At 36.0% G+C, this 20,809-nt stretch overlaps 1 protein-coding gene across 6 annotated transcripts; it reads right to left on the minus strand.

The window, feature by feature from the left end:
• Window positions 1-4,225: 4,225 nt before the first annotated feature.
• Window positions 4,226-20,206, minus strand: LOC18433625 (lipid phosphate phosphatase 2). Of its 6 annotated transcripts, none has more exons than XM_011624789.3 (8): window positions 20,107-20,206; window positions 13,187-13,408; window positions 12,973-13,060; window positions 12,737-12,846; window positions 12,553-12,646; window positions 8,177-8,365; window positions 8,006-8,065; window positions 4,226-4,925 (listed from the first exon to the last, which is right to left on the minus strand). In XM_011624789.3, exons 2-8 carry the CDS (start codon window positions 13,400-13,402, stop codon window positions 4,726-4,728), a joined length of 957 nt encoding a protein of 318 aa, XP_011623091.1. In that variant the 5' UTR covers window positions 13,403-13,408; window positions 20,107-20,206; the 3' UTR covers window positions 4,226-4,725. The 6 variants fall into 6 exon arrangements, with proteins under 6 accessions (XP_011623091.1, XP_011623090.1, XP_006843771.2 ...); XM_011624788.3 differs by lacking the exon at window positions 20,107-20,206 and adding an exon at window positions 19,931-20,022; XM_006843708.4 differs by lacking the exon at window positions 20,107-20,206 and adding an exon at window positions 19,828-20,022.
• Between the last annotated feature and the right edge of the window lie 603 nt (window positions 20,207-20,809).

Consider the following 20,809-nt stretch of genomic DNA (forward strand, 5'->3'; position numbering starts at 1 on the left):
TACACGAGATTTGATTTTTCTACGAAATACATGAAATCTATTACGGGCAAACTTTCTCTATGGCGATTGCATATGTTTGACCACCCTTGTCTTTATTAGTCCATGACTATTGATTGTGTTAATGGACTATGTTGATTGACTACACTTATGGAGCAGACAATGGTTTACGCTTGTGCATGATATGAGATTGAGAAAGGTAACTTGATTGTTGATACTTGCTCCATTGCTTGATATGAGTATTGCTTTTATGATAGAGAATGGATGTTTTAAATTATTTCATTATGTATAAGAATGAGAGAGAGAATCGTTTATAAGGCATCAAAAGCCAAGTGGGAGAATATTGATTATGTGGCATTTCAAGGCCTTAAAGCCAATAGTCTTACGCTCAGTGGGAGTTAGAGAGATACTGAATCTGGGTGTTTGGAGCACTGGGGCCCAAATTCATATACCCTGACTATTTGAGGCATTGAGAGTATACGTTTTGGGAGTGTGAACTCTCGGGGAGGTGTGAGGGTCACCTCCCAGTCAGGACTATATTGATTATAATGCATCATAGTTGATGTGATAAGCCAGGGCTTCGAGAATCTAATCGAGAATAATAGAACACGAGTATTTAAAAGTTCGGCTCATGGGACATGAGCCCATATTCTGACACGATACCGTTCCATGACATATGCACCCACAGTCGTATGGGGAAGCCACTCTTCTATAATATTATTCGATTTAGAAGAGCTAGTGCACATGTGCTTTGAGAGGACCTCTGTATTTGAGTAGGAACATATCCCCATAGGGGTGCACCAGTAATCCATTGAACCCCTGGTAACGGGAAGTTCTGGCTCAACAACTTTAGTGTGACCAATTATGTGTCCTTGCCATAGACTGTGGAGCATAGGTCTATTGGGTCGGCTTAAGACGCCGATGGAATGTCATTCGGGTTAGCCCAATGGAAGATTCCGACTTGTGTTATAAGTCTAGAGATCTGATTTACTTTTGACTCAAATTAATTTAAAATTGATGAGAAAAGATTTTATATTGATGAGAAATTGTGTTATAATGTTGAGAAATCATTTAGAGAATTTTTGGGATTTTTGAAAAAAAATTCAGATTTTTGTAAACAATAAAAAATATGATTTTCAAATATGTTTGACATAAATGCCAAACAAAGACATCCTGTGCGGATGCCACATGGTTCCAAAGCGGCCATAGGGATGCCACGTGGCACCCCCACCTTCCCACTTGTGGATGATCTTGCTAACGTCATATCCATGTGGGAACCTATTTGTCATTAATTTTTTTGTTGGTATTATGTTATAACATGTTGTCTTATTATTTAAAGTGTTATATATTGTTATGACTTATGTTTGATTTAAGTCACATGTTTTTTTTTCTCATATGTGTCATTTTTGGCATGTGTGAAGTCATGAGATTTTGATAATTAATTTAATTCATATTATTATCCACGATTTTGTAACATGTGGGTATATCTTATGTGGCACCATGTTATGGGCTTGATCCGTGTGAAACTTTAATGTTGTTAAAATCCTATTAGTAGTGTCATAAGATATGTTATTCATATGTGTGGATGTCCCATATTACCTTATGTCCATGTCCTTGTATTTTATTGACTCTCACAAATTATTCAAAAATCATGAGCATAAGTGTAAACATGAATTTGGACTTAATGGGAAATAAAGCATGGAACTAAGGGCTTAAGATAAAATGACTATAACCTAGATTTTAAAGAGTGAAGGGTGTCAAAAACTCATCCATTGATCTTAGTGATAAGATATGGATGAGTGGCTTGAATAAAAGCATCTCATGTGCCATTGATCTAAGGCATCAAGGATCAAGATCAAATCCATCTTTCTGATCTAAGTATAAAAGTAACTTATGAGATCAATTATAATCCTAACTTGAGTATTCACTTTAAAGAGAGAGAGAGCCCTTGACAAAAATGTGGCCACCCATGAGACTATCTTCTTCCTTGAGCTTTCATTTGAAACCCTTTCATGGAGTAGTCTCTCATTTATGTGATCAAACTCATACTATTGTTTCATTAAGGTATTGATTTTTCTTCGTATATTTTTAATTCCTACCTCATTTTCCTACCTAATTTCCATTATCAAAATTTGCTGTAATTCTTAATTTACAGTAGCTTTCTTCATTTTTGGTCATGAAAACTTGATATTTGAAGAGTCCAAAGTATTAATTTTTCTTCATATATTTTTAATTCCTACATCATTTCTATCATTAGAGTTGGTTGTAATTCTTAATTTACAGTAGCTTTCTTCATTTTTTGTCATAAAAACTTGATATTTGAAGAGTCCAAGGTATTCATTTTTTTCCGTATATTTTTAATTCCTACATCATTTCTATTATTAAAGTTGGTTGTAATTCTTAATTTACAGTAGCTTTCTTCATTTTTTGTCATGAAAACTTGATATTTGAAAAGTCATAAAGCAATAGTGTAATCCATACACATGGTATGTGTAGACTAGCTGGCTTACTCCATTTTCTCTGAACTCCATTTATAAGTCTTTGCATCCATTTCTCATTTCTTTCATTTCTACAATCTCCTACGTACATCCATTTCTACAATCTCCTAAATATATCCATTTCTACGTCCATCTATCCCCAATTTGAGTTGTATCTCTCATCTCCATCCATCTATCATCCCCTACACCCCTCTATCATCCCTCATCTACATCCCCTGCATCTCTAATTTGGATCCCCTACATCTCTAATTTGGATTGTAGCACTCAAGAAGCCATAAGCTCTCCCTATATCCCTCATCTACACCCCTATATCATCCCCTACATCATCATCCCTCATCTACATCCCTCTATCATCACATCTCTAATTTGAGCGCTAATAAAGCCATCATCTCTCATAGAAAAACAAAACTAATAATCATCCCTCATCTGCATCCCCTACATCTCTAATTTGAACGTTAATGAAGTCATCAGCTCTCATATAAAAACAAAAATAATAATCATTCTTGTCCCTCTATCATCCCCTACATCTCTAATTTGGGTTGTAGCGCTCATGAAGCCATCAGCTCTCCCTACATCCCTCTATCATCCCTCATCTACATCCCTATATCATCCCCTACATCATCATCCCTCATCTACATCCCTCATCTACATCCCTATATCATCCCCTACATCATCATCCCTCATCTACATCCCTCATCTACATCCCTATATCATCCCCTACATCATCATCCCTCTATCATCTCCTGCATCTACATCATCATCCCTCATCTACATCGCTCTATCATCCCCTGCATAATAAAAATAATAATTGGTAATCAATAAGAAATTACACAACACAATCATAATAAAAAATTTCACAAATCATAATCGTCGTAAGAGATTAGTAAAAACTCAATTGAAATAAGATATCTCTTTAGTCTCCTCCAATACCTCAAAATTTTCTACTGCAAAACCTTCTAGTTTACTAATCAAACTTCTTCTTATTTTTTAACTTATGCATTTGAAATTATATAGAAATACATTTAAAAGACTTCTATAAAAAATAAATAAAAATAAAGCTTATCACAATAAAATCATGTTATTCCAATCATATTATTCCAATAACTTATCATGCTCAAACCAAAGTCTAATCATGTTAGAAAACATGTGATTCTATGTAAGTGCCAAAAGCATGCAAAATAAGTAGAAAATTGTATCATGATGACTTTAGAATGGTACAAGTTACTGTTAGAAAATATTTTTGAAATAGTGATGATGTTATTATTAGAAAATCCTTTTAGAATGGTGTGATGATGATTTTAATTCCGCATTTCAATAGAATTTTGTGACCAAAAAAAAAAAAGAAATAATAATTTATAAACAAGTACTGGTAAAATACTGATAATACATTTCCCATATTTCTTCCGGACATAGCCAAACAGTAGCAATGTATTTCCCAAATTGCATCTAAATACTACCCAAATAATAACAATCCATTTGCAGGTAATATATTACACCATAATGTATTACGCCAGTAATATATTTCACAAACAATATATTTACAAGTATCCAAATGACCCCTTAAAAAATAAACTAGGCGAGGCTATCGAGGATTTTAAAGGGGCAATACGATATTTTCCCTATTACATTTTTTTCTACCTTTCAATTCTGTACTCCAAGAAAGAGGACAGTGGTTTGAGGTCCTCACGTTTCTTCTATTTCTAGTTAGAATTTTTACACTGGGTCCACACTTTGATCAAAAACAATTTTCTTACCTGACAAAGACATCAATCTCAAAAGCGTACATATGATCAACATGATTATACAAAAGTGGTTGGTTACAAGTGTTTATACGGGCCAACAATTATACATTGATGGCAACAGCTGAAGCCTACCACTAAGGCTTATGCCATGCCCCGTGTCCCATTCTCCATCACCATCGATCAATCCATTGGACAGTGATAACACTTGCAACCACAGCTTTTCTATGAACACAGATGCATGGTTCCTCTGAACCAAATCCACGATGAACGCTGTGGTGACTATCTAATGCCCACCGGCTCACTTCAAAACACCTATATTTGACTAATCATTAACCTAAAGGAAAACTTCAGCGCATCTACCCAAGCCAAAGTCATCAAAGAGTAACAAGCAAACATAAAGGAAACAATATTCACAAACTGTCCCATTCTAAGTGTGGGTGTAGTGTCATCTTCTACCAGCTTCCACATCATTTAATATTAGCCTGCTATCATCTTCTACCAGTTTCCACATCATTTAATATTGGCCTGCTATCATGTGTACCAAATGATATTGATGCTGTATCTTCAGGTTCTTGATACCCAGTCTCAACCTCCAGAGGACGCATGTTATGCGCATTTGAATTTGTCGTTTCTTGAGCATTGATGCGTGAATCAACCACGCTCTGAAAGTACGCATATGGCCCCCATCCTAGAAACAATAATTTTCATAAATGTGCTTAGAAATTGCCAAGAAAAAAGAAAGGAATGCAAACATAAAAAGTCCATGCTAGATACAGAAATACAGGTCGAGCATAACAAGGTATTAATCAAAACTGGCATTTCATGTATTTCAGTTGGGTCTATAATCTGATTACACAAAATCCCACAGAATTAATAGCTTGTGGATAAAAAGAAAATTGAAGGAAAAGGAAGAATCACAATCTTGGGTAAATAGCAACTTGGAGCAACAATAGCACTAAAAGTGTGCAATGTGTGTCAAAAAGTTGCATATATGCATAGATATGTTTGGAAATGGAGAATGCCCTTTCAGGCTATGAATATAAAAAGCAGCACAAGAAGCAAGGGCATCAGTACACAGCAATTTTTTTTTTAATGATAAAGTTGACATTGTATTAATATACTAACACAAAATGTCCGGCTGGGGACTGAGACATGGCTACATGAAAGCCGTTACTGGCTGCACCTACCTTTGCCACTGCATCCATGACCAAGTTTGCCTTACACCAAAGTTGCTTAAAGAAACTTGTAAATTGCTGCAAATCCCAAAAATTTGATCAAACAGATGTTCTAGGTGCCAGTCAGAGGGAGACTCCCTTGAGCCCCATGTAATAACATCCATGGAACCTCCTTCCACTATAAGGGAGGATCCCCTTTTGCAATCGAACAATTAAAATAGAGCCACTGCTTCAGCCTTGGATGAGTTTGCCATGCCAATGGATCCTGAAAGGAAGAGTAAACATTTGGGTACATTGGATCTAAAGACCACACCAATGCCCACTGGACCTGGGAGCTTGATGACACCAAACATGAATTGGAACTAGAGATCTCCATTGGACGAGACTTTCAGAGGAGGCCCCCGTTTTGTGCAAAGTCTAGTGGCAACTACCCAAGGAAATCCTCATGATTTCTGGCCCAAAAAGTAACCATGACTTTTGAGCTTTATCCTTTAAAGCCCCCAACTGTCTTGCTTTGATATCGAAGATCTATGAGCTGTGTTCCGATCCTAATGAACAAATAGAGGCCAACAGAGTCGCAAGCCATAAAATCGGGCTGGTGACTGAGAATGGTGAAGAAAAATAACCCAAAAATAGTCGTTTGATATTCTCAAGCCACATCCACTCCCATTAAAAGAGGCCAGGGATGCAAACCCAAATCTGGAAAACATCCAAGCAATGGAGGAACCGCTCACACATACCACATTAAATAGGAAGTGGGATGCCTCTCCATTAAATCATGTCTAATGTCAGGGACTTCTCAGAGATAACCAGAGATAACCAGCCAATTGAATGTCCAAATTTTTGGAGGGATTGGGGTACACCATGCCTTAAACGCTATGACCATGCAACCAGTACATAGTTGGCTGGATTCAAACTCAAGATACCAGAGGGGGCCCAAACTAATTTGTCACTGCCCCTCCAAGAGGCAAACCACTACTTAAGGAGGTTAAGGAGTGCCTCCACAGCTGGGAGCACTGAATATCAAAGTTTTCCCCTGAAACATGGTGACCCCGCCACATGTCCCCCAAGCACCCCCTAACATATCCACCAGGGCAATCTAGTCAGTGGCTAGCCAGAAGAGGTTTGGGATGCTGTCTTTCTGAAATGCAATCCACAATCATAAATCCCAGGGTAGTCCGATCATCTCCCCAGTTTTTAACACAAATTGTGTCCAGTCGATAAAATCCCCTTGAACAAATGCGTTACTACCCATAAAGGCCCCTAATGCACAAGAAACTGGGAGACCCATAGGAAACCAATCTGACTCCCCTAACCAGGACTTGCCCTGGAGAACCTGCTACCACGTGTGACAGTTTTGACTTGCAAACTGCCACCACCATTATGAAGAAAGACAATCTTGTGGTCCTTGAGTTTCCTAATATCTAGTTAACTGTGCCTCTTAGGCTTCGAATCCTAGAGCTCTTCATATCCTAGAGCTCTTCTGTACCCTCAATTTCAGAACTAGGGCAATAGATTCTGCCAAAGGGTATATCCTCTGGAACTTGCTGTGGTGCCAGTGCTCTTGCAATTGTGAAAGTTTGGTATGCTTGCAAAGGAATGCTAAGAATAAGGCAGAAATGCCGAATTGGAGGGCAGCGGACATGAATATAAGTCAAAATGACCATGGTGCAAGGGGGGAAGATTATTAAATAGATTTGGACTAGGCCAATGTGAAGTATGTTCCTTCAACTTATAAAAGGCATCAAATGACACAAACTAAGTAATGGGCAGCTCGCCACCATGAACTCTAGAGTAGTTAGATATATTAGATTGGATCATAAGCATTGGTCAATGCAATGGCCTATTGCCACATATCGACATCCAAACTACTATTAGATACTCACCAATGGATGGACAAGCATACAACCACAAGTTCACAAGAAAAAAGGAAAAAAGAAAAAGACAAATGGAGAACCAAAACCACTCAGCAGTCTCTGAAGTCAAATCTCTAATTCTCATTTGAGGTTAAAATGCTGTCATGTCCTATAGCACAGCCAAAAGGCAGTTTGGTCTGCCACACCACACATCAAAGCAGATATTTTTATACCAGATTCACATGGTATGGCATCTCTTAAGTGAAGCAAATGTCTGTGAAAAACCTTATCAACCAAATGATGCTCCTGAGCATATGCTTTCATTGCGCACGACTATCTAATTCATGTCTTTGACTTTGTTTTGGCAGGGATTACAGGCATGTAACACTCTGCTTAATGCTTTCAGAGAAGCAAAATCACTAAATAGCACCACAGCCCATCCCCACGTCAAGAATGTAATATAGCAAATTAACTTTCAGATTCAACTGGTTCTCAATTGTCTATCAACAATTGAGGTAAGCTTGCCATAGAAAGAATGTTTGATGGACCACTCTCCAGTAAGGAAGATGTCCAGAAGTTCAAGGCATGTAATGTTGGTATCCATTTCACTGCTAGATATTCAAATAAAAGCAGCGCACACACACACTTAACAAAATGTGTCCCAGATGTAGATCTATAGGAATTGCATAGAAACCAAAAATTTCACCTATTCAAAAAATTGCAGGATTAAAACTTACCATCAGTATGATATGGAGGTGGGAAAAATTGAAGATAACAAAATGTAGCCACTGTGAGACCTGTAGAAGAAAATCATGTGGGACAAGCAGCACCGGCATGCAATGCACATTAAAACTTTTCTGATTATAATAAACAAGATTTCAATAAATAATCAAGCCTACAAAACAGACCTATGAAACCCCCAGCAAATACATCTTGCCAATGATGCCAATAATCATCCACTCGAGAGATTCCAACAAGGCATGCAGCTAATAGTGGAAGAAAGACAATGCAAAGCTTTGCAACATGGCCCCTACGATCAAATACTTTAATCTTTCCAGATAAGTACAAAGACAGAAAACCTAAGCCTGCGAAACTCCCTGCAAGAAGAAAGAATTTATTACAGATCACGAGATAATGAGATATTTTTTCAATGAGATCAAGAATTTAATTCAGTATACAAATCAAATCGTGTGCAAAGAAATATGAATGATGGTCTCCTATGTTTCCATAAGATGCTCAAATTAATCCACAGGTATCACATGGTAGACATACAATATACAACTTCATTGTGCTAATCTACAGGCAGGTCAATAATTATTGCAGTGCTCATAATCCTATAATCGCAATAAGGGATCAAACAAAAGTTAAACAACCACAATAGACAAACCACATGGCAGAAGAAGAAGGCTTCTGAAAACATACATTATCAAACAAATAAATTATTAGGTAACCATTTGGGCATAAACATTTTAGGCTCAAGATTCATGGACAGTTGTACCTGTATTCATTCAATTGTATATTCATATCAAATCCAGTTAATTCATTATACTACCAGTCACCTATGCCCAGAGAAGGTTATGGCAGACAAAACACCCATTAAATGTACCAAGAAGGAGAGGAATAGAGCAAGAAGCACATGAATCAATCACAAGATTGCAAATGGAACAAATGCCAAGACTGCACATAAAGAGGGTGGCCTAAGATCCTCAATAGTACATTTGTTCATGGAGTGTTCAAATCTTCAGTCTAATGATGGATCACGAAATTCAATGGCAACATTATTGTGTTTTTTCCTTGTCAATTACAAATAAGATATACATCTTGTTGTACCCGGTGCAGAACCAGCACTGATTGTGCTATTAAATACATATTTGAGAAGACTGTGTCATCCTCAGTGAAAGTCATAAACTGGCACAGGTTAAATTCCAATAAAGCAATCAGAAAGCAAGCACAGCAATGGAAAAATCATCAGTTACACAAAAAAGATGCTCTGCAAGGCACTCCTGTCTGATCCTCTTCCGCAGCAAAAGCTTGCAAAGCATTCAAAACCAAGTTGCATTAATCATGCACAATAATTCTATAGTGCACAACTACCCACAGCAAAATGTTAAACATCCATTGGACCATTCTCAAAAACATCCAAATAGTTGCTTTTTTCTTAATAATTGACTTCTCTGTTGTTGCTAAAACAGATGAAGAAACATATTTGAACTTTCACTTCGCATAACATTTCAACCCCCAGAAGTTCCTAGAAATAAAGATGTGCAGATTTTTAGTCAAGCCATATCCTAAGAATTGAGACTACTTAACCAAATGTCCTAGTGGCAAATGCCTTCAATGGATTGAAACTTAGTCCATCGCCTGCTACATATTCTTCCTTGGAACTATAAAGATTAAAAAAAGATAATTTGTTGTTTCGATTTAAACACCACTGGACATACTTATTCATCCATGCATTAGCCAATAATAACTATCTCGATAAGTTAGTTTTATCCTAACATCAAGGAGTATTTGTGCAAAGTGCAAACAAGTTTTTTCCTTATTAATTTCGATGGATGACATATTATACCCAATTGTCTAATCAAAATAAGGAGATACAAATTTCTCCCGTGTGTAGGTGGTTGGAGAACATCCTCTTACAGTTTCAATAGAAGTACCAATTCAAAGTTCAATACTTGGAATATGATGGAGTTTTGCCATTTTCCATTGGTTTTATCCCTTTCTGCACACAATTATTTGTTCTTTCCATGTATATTAAGTAATAGAAACCTACTTTAATGAAGTAGCTGTCATAGCTAATATGACATAAGGTTGTTGTTTATCTGTATGAAAGTGGCTCCCTAGATTATGATCAATAATATGGTTACAGAAAGCATGTGAACTGTACAAGGGAATGTGCAACAGTGACAAAAAAGGACTGTTGCACAAAAAAGGAAGTTTCACACAATTAACAATAATTCCTTGGACAAGAACCCTAGAAATGCTAAAAAATGATCAAAGCCCTCTCAATAACATGAACTCGTCCACAGAATCTATCATATAATCATAGACTTAAAGCACTTAAAAAATTTTCAAGACCTTGCAGGTATTGTAATCACCATCCAATTCAACTTTATAATATCACATGTCAGTCATGTTTTGGGGAATCTCATACTAAAATATGACCAAGACATATACTGAATATACAGAGTTAAAAGCAAATCGGAATTAAGTGTATCAGTTTATCTACTCAATGGCAGAGTTAATACAACTTTAGTTATATGCATCCAACTTCACAACCCTAGGCCTTTCATGAAGTCTTTTTATTTGAATGTAAATATTTAAGCATCAAAAGTTCACCTGTTCATGGTCATGCAGTACAACAAACATGTCCTAGTGTACCTGTTATGACGAGTATGCTTCAGGCAACATAACGTTCATCCGGATGTCCATTTGGGGTGATCAAAATCTTAAATAGAGAATGTCTTTAAGATCTAAGACCCATATTTCAATGGGTTTTTTGTAACTCAGATTTCAGGCTTCAAATCATTGTTAAAGCATGCCGGAAAATCAATGATTATTCTATTTTCCCAAGTGTCTTAGTTCTTTTCATTATTGCGTTCTTATTATAATTGGGTTTTTATTTTATTTTACTTAAAGCTTATTTAATGGATTTCTAGCAAGGTTCCAATTCTAGCTAGATTAGAAACCTTTGATTTGGATAGTTTCTTAGAATGTAAAGGAGATTGTTTTCTTATGCTTTTAGAGTCCAAGTACAGGACCAATAGAACTTGGAATTCTCTATAAATATCAATGTATGGCCAATTCATATTCAAACAGAGTAAAGGTCACTTTCAAAGGAGAGATTCTAAAGATCCTTCAACTCCATCGTAGGTTTGGAGAGTCTCCCCAAAGGTTAGAGCGTCTCTTCTTCTTTTGGTGGAGATATTCCCCCAAACCCTGACTCGTGAATTGGAGGTTCTCCCCATGTCTGCTTGGCCCCTTTTTCCAATTCCCTATTCTGTGGCACATCCCCATCCTAAGATTCCCCACAACCAAATTTGTCGCCCATTCAAACCCTTCCATAAAAAACCTTGCCAAACCTATCCAAACCCTACATAAATTAACTCAAGAGCTACCTTAACCATGTACCTAACTCATTGTATCCTTCTAACTTCAAGTATAAACCCTAGATTTCTGTGGATTCAAGCCTAGATTCCATCCCATTATCCTCCTATTTTGTTGGACCAGCTAAGTTCAAGCACGCCTTAACCCTTCTAGAAACCATAAAATCTATCCTAAACCTTGCCCTAACCCCACCAAAACCTTCTCTTTGTGACCCCAATCCGAGGTCTACTTCAATAGACCTCATAGTATCCAATTCCATCTAAACTAAGAAACCTTCATAAGGGCCAAAACCCTGCTGTCCTAGTTTCTGCAAAAACCTACAACCCTTTACAACTCCTACATCCTAACTTAATTAGAATTCCTAATTGTACCCAAATTCTTTGATTTCTTTGTTTCTATGTCCATCTCACGTGTCACTTGTGTAGGATCCAAGCCCACTTGGCCCCACATCGTGTTATACTTGCAATCTGATAATCATGATTCAATCGATACAGTTAGCAGATATTATGAATATACGCTACATGTAAAACAGTAATTTATAACATCAGTTGGAGATGTGAATTTTTTTCGTTCATATAAATCAAAATTTGCAAAGTGTCTAGGAGAGGAACACCTTGCCCAGTTCAACTGAAACAGGTTGAATGTCCTTGTCACTGGCCCTTATACAGCCCACTTTGGTTTTTGCTAAGCAATAGCATATTACAATACCGATCCTCAAATTTTCTTGAAGCATTAAAAAGCCTGTGATAAAACAGGACGTGGCAGAGTGGGCTGAACATTCTCAGGCTTTAAAGTGTTTCAACAGCAGACTACTCAAGAGTTGAAATTTGGTGAATTCCTTATTAAATGGACTTCTATCCAATATTGGAAGATTTCAAAACCTTCCATTTAATTGATTAAACCTAGATTAAATTGTTATTATAATATTTTTGTTTTTAATCTCTTCAAGGAACATGAACACAATTCCCCAACTTCCCTTCAATGTAGCATATTATGCAACTAAGTTACATTTGACACTGCACAAAACAAATCATACATGGTAGCAGCACAAGCAACAAAGTCATACTGAAGTAATGGAAAATGAGAATCAGCCTTTTTTTCTTTTTTTAGGAAAAAAGAGAATCAGCCATTAAATTCCTCATTAGAAAGTAAGAAGCAAAGACATGATGCTGCTTACATGAAGTATGTCCACTAGGAAAACTCTTATGCCCTTCCCTAATGACACCACGTTCTCCATGACAAATAACATTTCCTGTGACTAGATCATAGGCCTGAACAATAACTCACAGAAAAATTAAATTCCAAACATCAAACATTGAATAATATGGTTTGATGAGACGAAATTTAAAGTCATGAATTACCTCCTTTCCATCAGGGAAACAACGCCAAAAGAAGTCTGGCCTTGGTCGACCAACTGCATTCTTGATTGCATCAGTTATTACCCCCGTTATTAGTACAGAAAAAAAGAGCCCTGTACTCGCATGTACAAAAAGAAAATCAGGTCAATCATGATGCATCATTTCTTCAACTAGTTACAGTCCAAGACACAAATATCTAAATTCAATAACATCAAAATTTTGCTTTGTGATTTTCATACCAAGTATGGCATGGTGCAAATCATATACATCCCTCCTGTAATAGTAGTATATCAGGAAAATGACTATGGGCAGCAACATTGCGTACATCTGGTTTTTCAAAAGAGGGAAAAAAATCATCATCATAATCTTATCAAAGCTCATCACAGAACTGAACCAATGCTCCGCCTTAGGTACTAGTGATAAAAGAGTATTATTCAAGAAACTCCAAATTACCGGAACAGCCCAAACTGGAACAGTGTTGCTTTTCATTGGGTACTTCAAATCTGTCATCATATCCTTCCCCACGAACCGGTAAAATGGATGTATCACATTCAAAATAACTTCTATCACCACAAGAAGCAACAGTATCAGCCAGTCATGCATATGCACCCTGGCTACAGCAACTCCATGGGATTTAACCGTATGAGCACCCAATTGAATCTCCCTCATTTTGTCCTGGTTATCAAAACAAGAAAACATTTATAGTGAATTAGTGATGTTTCACTACTTTATCGAAGTATATGATAATTATTATACGAAATTGTACAACGGTTACCCAATATATATATATATATATATATATATATATATATATATATATATATATATAGGAAGATGCTAGGGTGAGCCCACTAACTCACAGGAAAAAATGAGCCCAACGGCCCAGATTGAATCTGAATAGATCTGACGATCACGAATGTCAGGTAGTATTTGAATTTTAATTTTTTTTTCTACAAATCCAAATCACTTGAAATTTGGAGCGTGTGTACATCAAAAATAGGTGAATATTCAAAAAATATCAAAAAAATATTTTACATGAAATAAATTGACCAAAATACCTCCGAAAAGTTTTGGGGGTATTTTGGTCATTTTCTGCTAATTATTTTTTTATATATGTTTATTAGGTACGGCTTGATGAGAAGAACACACGCCTAAAATTTCAAATGATTTGGATTTGTAGAAAAAAAATTAAAACTCAAACACTACTAGACATCTGTGTTCGTCAAATCGGCCCAGATTCAATCTCGGCCGTTGGGCTTATACTATTTCATGAGCTAGGAGGCTCACCCAAGCTTTTCATATATATATATATATATATATATATATATATATATATATATATATGCAAACAAAGTTGCCCTGAAGTATAGATGCATTGCTCTCATGAAATACTGATATCAGGTCAGGATGTATGTCAAGAGGATTCTTAATACATCAATTAAACAAATTTCAGGCAAGTATGAAGAGTAGAAGAACATAAGAATTTTAGAAGCCATGATATATATAATCATCTCTATCAATACAAAAAAAGAAAGGAAATAATTTCAAAACGGATAAATAAAACATGTAGAAGTATAAAACGGATAGATGGTTTTCATGAAATATTTATATGAGAATAGGGTTTTATATGCATAACGAGCGTTACCCTTCCTGAAGTATCCATAAGCAAAGGTCAGATCATTATGAAGAGATATAAAAGCTACAGCATCTAAGACTACATGCAGAATTTTATCATGCTTATCAATAGTGAAGAAAAACATTAGACTTGAAACAAAATAGAGAAAAACGATAAAGCAGCATTAAACTATTGTGTAATCATCATAACCCAAACCAGCTCGAAATTCTCCAGTACAAACCTTTATCAAATGTCAAATGAGAGAATCAACTTTCTAAGGGTATTCTAGGTGTTTCACAGGAATGGTCGGTGGTCGTGTGATACACAAACAAATTATAGATAGACAGTAAGATAGGAAGTTTGATATTTCTGTCGATAATTTTGGGGGTAGTTGGACAACTCCTGATTTATCTTTAACCCACATCTATAGAGAGATATATGGACAGTCAGTTACAGTCTTTTTGAGATAATTTCAAGGATAGTTAGATAACATCCAGTGATTTACCTCAAACCACACCAATAGAAAAGTCCATGAGTATCAACCAGGTCCTGCAACAGGTATGCTGTAGCAGTATTATTTTAGTTATCTTGGTTAATTGGTAACATAGTCCGTAAAATCCCTCAGGTCAACCGGGAAACTCATTCAGGTTGACCAGACCAGGTCACAAACCGGGTCAAATTAGGCCATGACCCAGTTGTTTGTAACAAGTGTCATTTTGTCATATATTTTTTCTTTTGTTATGCCATATTAATAGGAACTAAAGGGGTTGCTTTATCTTGGGACTGACAAGCATCAACTGAAAGTTTTTTGTACAAAAGCAAGGTTATGACAATGTCCAAGAGTGCGCCTTTTACCTTATATCTCTAGTATGACCTTATGGTATTTTAGATTTTCAGTCTTAAATGTTGGTTAGAATTAAAAAAAATTAAAAATTATTTATTTGACCCAGGGGCCAACCCATTTACGAGTTCCAGGTAGAGCCGACACAGTGACTAACCAAGTCAGCTTTGGGTCTGGGTTTGAAACTATGGTTGGTCGCATAGGTTTGCCTTATTCAAATTCATACAAAGTTTGTCAAAAGGGACATGGTAGACAATCTTCTTAGATATAATCATGTTTCTTATTGCGATATTTTACTTGTGAAAACCTGACATCCACAGGTGGTAGGCACCTTAACTACTATAATTTTTAGATAGAGGAAAGTATTTGAGGTATCAGGTACTTTTGACCATTTGTTAGTTTTACATTTAAGGTCCATTATTTATTCCGACAAATCAAAAAAGTTATGGTTTATTTCTATTCTAGTCCAATTGGTGGGAAACTGTAGATGAAGATACAGAGCCTTCTAGGCTACAGTGATTATGTGTCCTTCAGTTCTGAAAATATACTTTAGCCATGACAACCAGCACAAGACAGTTTATTACATTCCTGTAAATATTCATGCAAGGGACAATAAATGAGGTGCATGCCCCTTTTCCTAATGATTCTTTCTCCTTAAAGATAATGGTTTTAAAAAAATCTAATCCGATCATGAATCATCATAAAACATTGGCCCAACATTGCCTTCGAGGCCATAAGGATGTTACTGAAGTTTCAAAGGGTGGAAGGTCCATTCTAGAAACATCAAGTGCAGTAGCGGGAGAATGAAAAAGCCCTTAGGCAAGCATAAATTAGAACCAAAAAAATACCAGGTTCCGGAAAAATCCCTAAACATTAATAGCAAGAGATGTTAAGATAATGCAAACAGCACATTAAGCACACCACATGTGACAGACAAGACAGGTATGTTACATGCATGAGACAAAAATAACTGACAGAAATTACCTTTTCCTTCATTTAGTACATAATGATTTAGGCATAGACAAAGTACCCAAAATCCCAATAGTAATATTTCCTTCTAATACAATGGAAATCTATCAGCTATCATCTTGCTTCCAAATTGTATGTAGGAGGACAGACTGCTAGGTAAGATGGTGGAGATTTAGAGTCATATACTTACCGGATCACAAAACAATTAGACAAAATCTCATGGTGTGACATGAGCCTAAATGTCAAGAGGTAATAGATCAAAATGACCAAACTGTCATGTATTTAAGCTCTTGAACTAATTCAAAAAGATAAACCAAAGGTATGGAGGCACGACATTAGCGATGGTGGGAATCCGAAAGTTCAAGATCTGCAGTTGACCTCTTTAGATGAAATAGCAAATATAGGTAATATTTCGAGCAGGACTTTGAATAACAATGAATAAAAGCTCTATATGCGGATCATAGAATAGCAAGCAGTTCTTCTAGCTAGATCATTTGCAGCTTCGCATTGGAATACAGAAGTCCCATGATTTTGCCTCTCCTTTACCACATCCTTTGAAATCACTTATTTATCTCCTTGTCTCGAATAGAAGTTCATTGATAATCCCTGTCTTCTATCTTGTAGTCACTAAGTCACCCACTTAAATACCTTTGACTCATAAACCACGTAGAGTTAATTTGAGTTAGCTTGGCTATCAAAGGCTACAAACTGGGGAGCTTTTTGAGAAACACAAACTCTCGACCAAGATACTCTGCCTCAGCCAACAAATTTTTTCATTAGTTACCTTAAAAATTTTAAGCCAAAAAAAAAAAAAGTGTGCGAAAATGGGAAGGAGAATTCCTAAGAAAAAGAAACCACCACAAAAGGCACGTTGAAAATTTTAAGAAGTAATAGAAATAATACAAATGGAAGCACACATTTGAATTTCGCATCGGGAACTATAAAACCTACACCAGATTCCCTGTCAACTATTGCAGTAAAATCATCCCTCAATGGTAACAACAACCCCAAATCTTGCACCACTGATACGCACCCACTCATCAAGAATGACCTAAAACATGACAAAGAGTTTACAAATTAACATTGTATTTCACAACATAGGTTGATTTCCTTTTTCTTTCTTACCTCCTTCACAAGATAAATACGATCATAAGAACCATATCAACAGCACATGCGAAGCATTTCAAATGGAGAAAATTCATTTAGGGCGTGTTTGATAAGTGGGAATTTGAGGAATTGGGAGTTTAATGTCCCACTTTCATGTTTGATATTACGGTGTGGAAGCTGTAAAGTGGAAGGGCGGCCTTCCACCAGCTTTTTTTTAGTGTTAAAATGGGTTCATTTTTTGGAAAACCTCCCTTCCATCAAAAGTGATGGAAGAGCAATCTTCCATAATTTGTGGAAGAGCCTCCCACTGTCAAAAACTCCACTTATCAAACACACCCTTAGGGAATTATTTTCATAAATCAACATATCTAGGAAGTCTAGGAATTGGATGTTGTATGAATATGAAGGTTGCAGGATATTCAATATTCAAGTTTAAAGGAATACTTTTTGCCAACAAGTCAAAAATCTTAATCTTATCAAAGAAGATGATAATAAACAGATACAACAATAATTAATGATGTATGTTATCCAACCAATATTTGAGAGAAAAAAATAAAAATACCTACGGGACAGATCTTGTTGCACTTAGAGGTCCAGGCTCTTGGACCAGCAATTAAAGTGGGGCGTGTGGTTTATATAACGTGTTCCATTATGCTATACAAGTAAGGCGCACCTCTAAATTTTGATGAAGATGTTGTTCCATAGTCGGAAATCTTACGGTAGTTTGAAATCATGTTCAACCCCAATTATGAAATTAAAAATTTCAAAAAATGGTGCAAACTAAGTAGATCTAGAAACACTTGAAAATCTTGAAAATGGACGATCAAAATAACTTGTTACAAGATGCACTATTTCCAAGACTTAAATTTCTTTTTTTTTTTTTCTTTATATCCAGACATCTTGAGGTCGAGATGATCAATTGGAAGGTTTTCCAATCTCGAAACATTCTCTTCTACTGCTTTTAAAGGGCACCTTACTTCTATAGTATAAGGTTGCAACCTTATACGAACTTTTTCCATCAAAGTGGTTAGGGCAACAACATAATGTCCAAGGTTCAAATTCCATATGATAGAAGAATAAGTTCCCCAAGTTCCAAAACATTCAGAAAGGGTAAATGCACTGTGTGCCACAGATACAAATATAATAAAATCTTAATTTGAAGCCCTCACAGTTCAAGATATCGTTAGAAATTAAATGCATTCTTTTAAGTTTCAACAAAAGAACCAAAAAAACCAAAAAATAATCAAGTGGAAACAATGACTATCATCAATATCAAAGAATCTCTCTCTAATACATCTGAAAATGTCTCATAAAAGGGGTCGTGGCATAAACATGCCAGAAACAATTTTGACAACTTGCACTCCATAGAGAGTAGTCATGAAACTAATATAATGTAATTTTTCAACAAATATAATGAGGAAAAGTTAGAAAAACTTAAAATGGAAAAATGAATGAACCGGCACATGATGGATTCACAATCCACTGCCTCGATCAACTTGGCTATATGCACCCATACCTATCTTTCTATTTTCTATAAATCTCTAGGAAAAAGTAGAAAGCTAAAAGAATTCAGTCTCTATTTATTCATCTTTTTATTATCTTATCTTAGAATAGAAATGAAGGATAAGTTAAATGAAAAGTTAATGATTTCGCAGAGCATACATTAATTATGGTTTAGTACACCACAAAACGAAAAGAGAAAAGTATGTTAATTAATCATGACCAAACCATCCATACGATAAATGTTGACGAGAAGTAAATAAACTCATTGGAATGAAAGAAATAATCATGTGAATAAAAAACTACTGTATTGAACATAGCAATACCAGTCATGATCTAAGACATAAGCCCAAAAAACAGGCACACAGGAATGAAGCACACAAATGTAAACAGAAAAAATGTACCCATAACACATTTATCAAAAGGTATAAGTTCACCATAAGAACAATTTTTGTGTAAACAGAAAAAATGTACCCATAACACATTTATCAAAAGGTATAAGTTCACCATAAGAACAATAGGCCACTACTCGCCATAAGAACAATAGGCCACTACTCGAAGATCAGCAAGTAACATAACGAGGAGACCCTGAAACATTTCAACAACAAGTCTCTCTCTCTCCCTCTCTCAATTGAACAAAGATAAGAACATCCAAAAGCTATACTAACCCTCTCATACAAAAAAGACAAGCGACTCTGCAACATGCTCGTCAAAAACTGCAATACCAAACCAGACTCCTTCAATTCAACTCTTATTAACCCCTGATCCCAACAACAATCTCCTCCAATTCTCATACAATTCTCTCACCTACTACAAGGATCCAAGAACTTCACAGAAAGACATACAAAGAAAAACTATCCTCTCTCTCTCTCTCTCTCTCTCTCTCTCTCTCTCTCTCTCCAAATTCAATACATCGCAAAGAAGAAAAGGGAGACAGCCTGGTGCTCTCTTCACAACAAACAAGGCAAAAACTCTGCAAAGGTATCAAGAAGAAACATTCCTTCCAAATGTAAAGACAGATGCAAATTATCTTTTTCATGCTTTTCAGAGAAGAAAGCATACCATCCAGCAACTCTAAATTTACTTGTGAAGCACGCCAGAGAAGAACAAAAAGAGAGCGAGATGCACAACCAGAAACAAAAAGGTTATATAAATGGTACTACACCTGTAAGTGCCTCAGATTCCAACTACACAATAAGCAGACAGAGAGTAGGAAAAAAGAAGAGAGAGAGTACAAGATAAGAGCAAGAGATGAAGATTCTCTCTGCAAGAAAATTGGAGAGAGAGTGAGAGAGGGAAGAGAGAGAAAGCGCGTGGAGAATTCAAATAGAGGAAAGTTACTTTATCATTTTCCCCCTTCTCCCTCTCCCTTAATCTGGCTTCTGCGGCCTTTCTCCTAGGTTTGTTTCTTCACTTCAACATATTGTTCGTAAATGCCCATACTTTTTTTTATGATTTGCACAGTAAAATAATAGTCGTAATTCCACTCTTGCCTATTGCCGTGCTCGATGATTTGCCAACTGTCGGCAGAGTCCCTCATAAATTATTATTAAACTATGTGGGGAAAGGTCATAACAAGGGTGCCATTTTTATAAGGTTGTCGTTCAGCGTTTGAAAAAATTGAAGCACAAGGGTTAGCCGGACGTCGCCGGAAGCGGTTTAACCGCCTAACTACAAAATCGGCCGATATAAAAATAAATAAAATATAAAGGTTGCAACTTTAAACAATCCCATTAAAGTGCACTTCTAAATGTTAACATAAATATTATTTTAGTGTAGAAAATTATTGTGATGGCTTGAAAATATATTTTCATCTCTAATTATAAAACTTTAAACTCTAAAAATAGTTCAAATCAAGTAGGTCTACAACCATATGAAAATCTTGAAAATAGAAAGTCCATATAAAGTTGTAACCCTATTTGTAGAAGGAAAAAACTTATATAGAGCTGAGATCCTAAACAATAAAATTATAACTCACCTCAAAAATTTCACTAGAAGAGATTGTTTTGATGCCCAATATCCTCAAATTGATCATCTTGACATC

This window comes from Amborella trichopoda, chromosome 12 (genome assembly GCF_054954075.1).
Source record: "Amborella trichopoda isolate Santa Cruz 75 chromosome 12, AtrichopodaSantaCruz75HAP2 v2.0, whole genome shotgun sequence".
NCBI classification, from domain to species: Eukaryota; Viridiplantae; Streptophyta; class Magnoliopsida; order Amborellales; family Amborellaceae; genus Amborella; species Amborella trichopoda.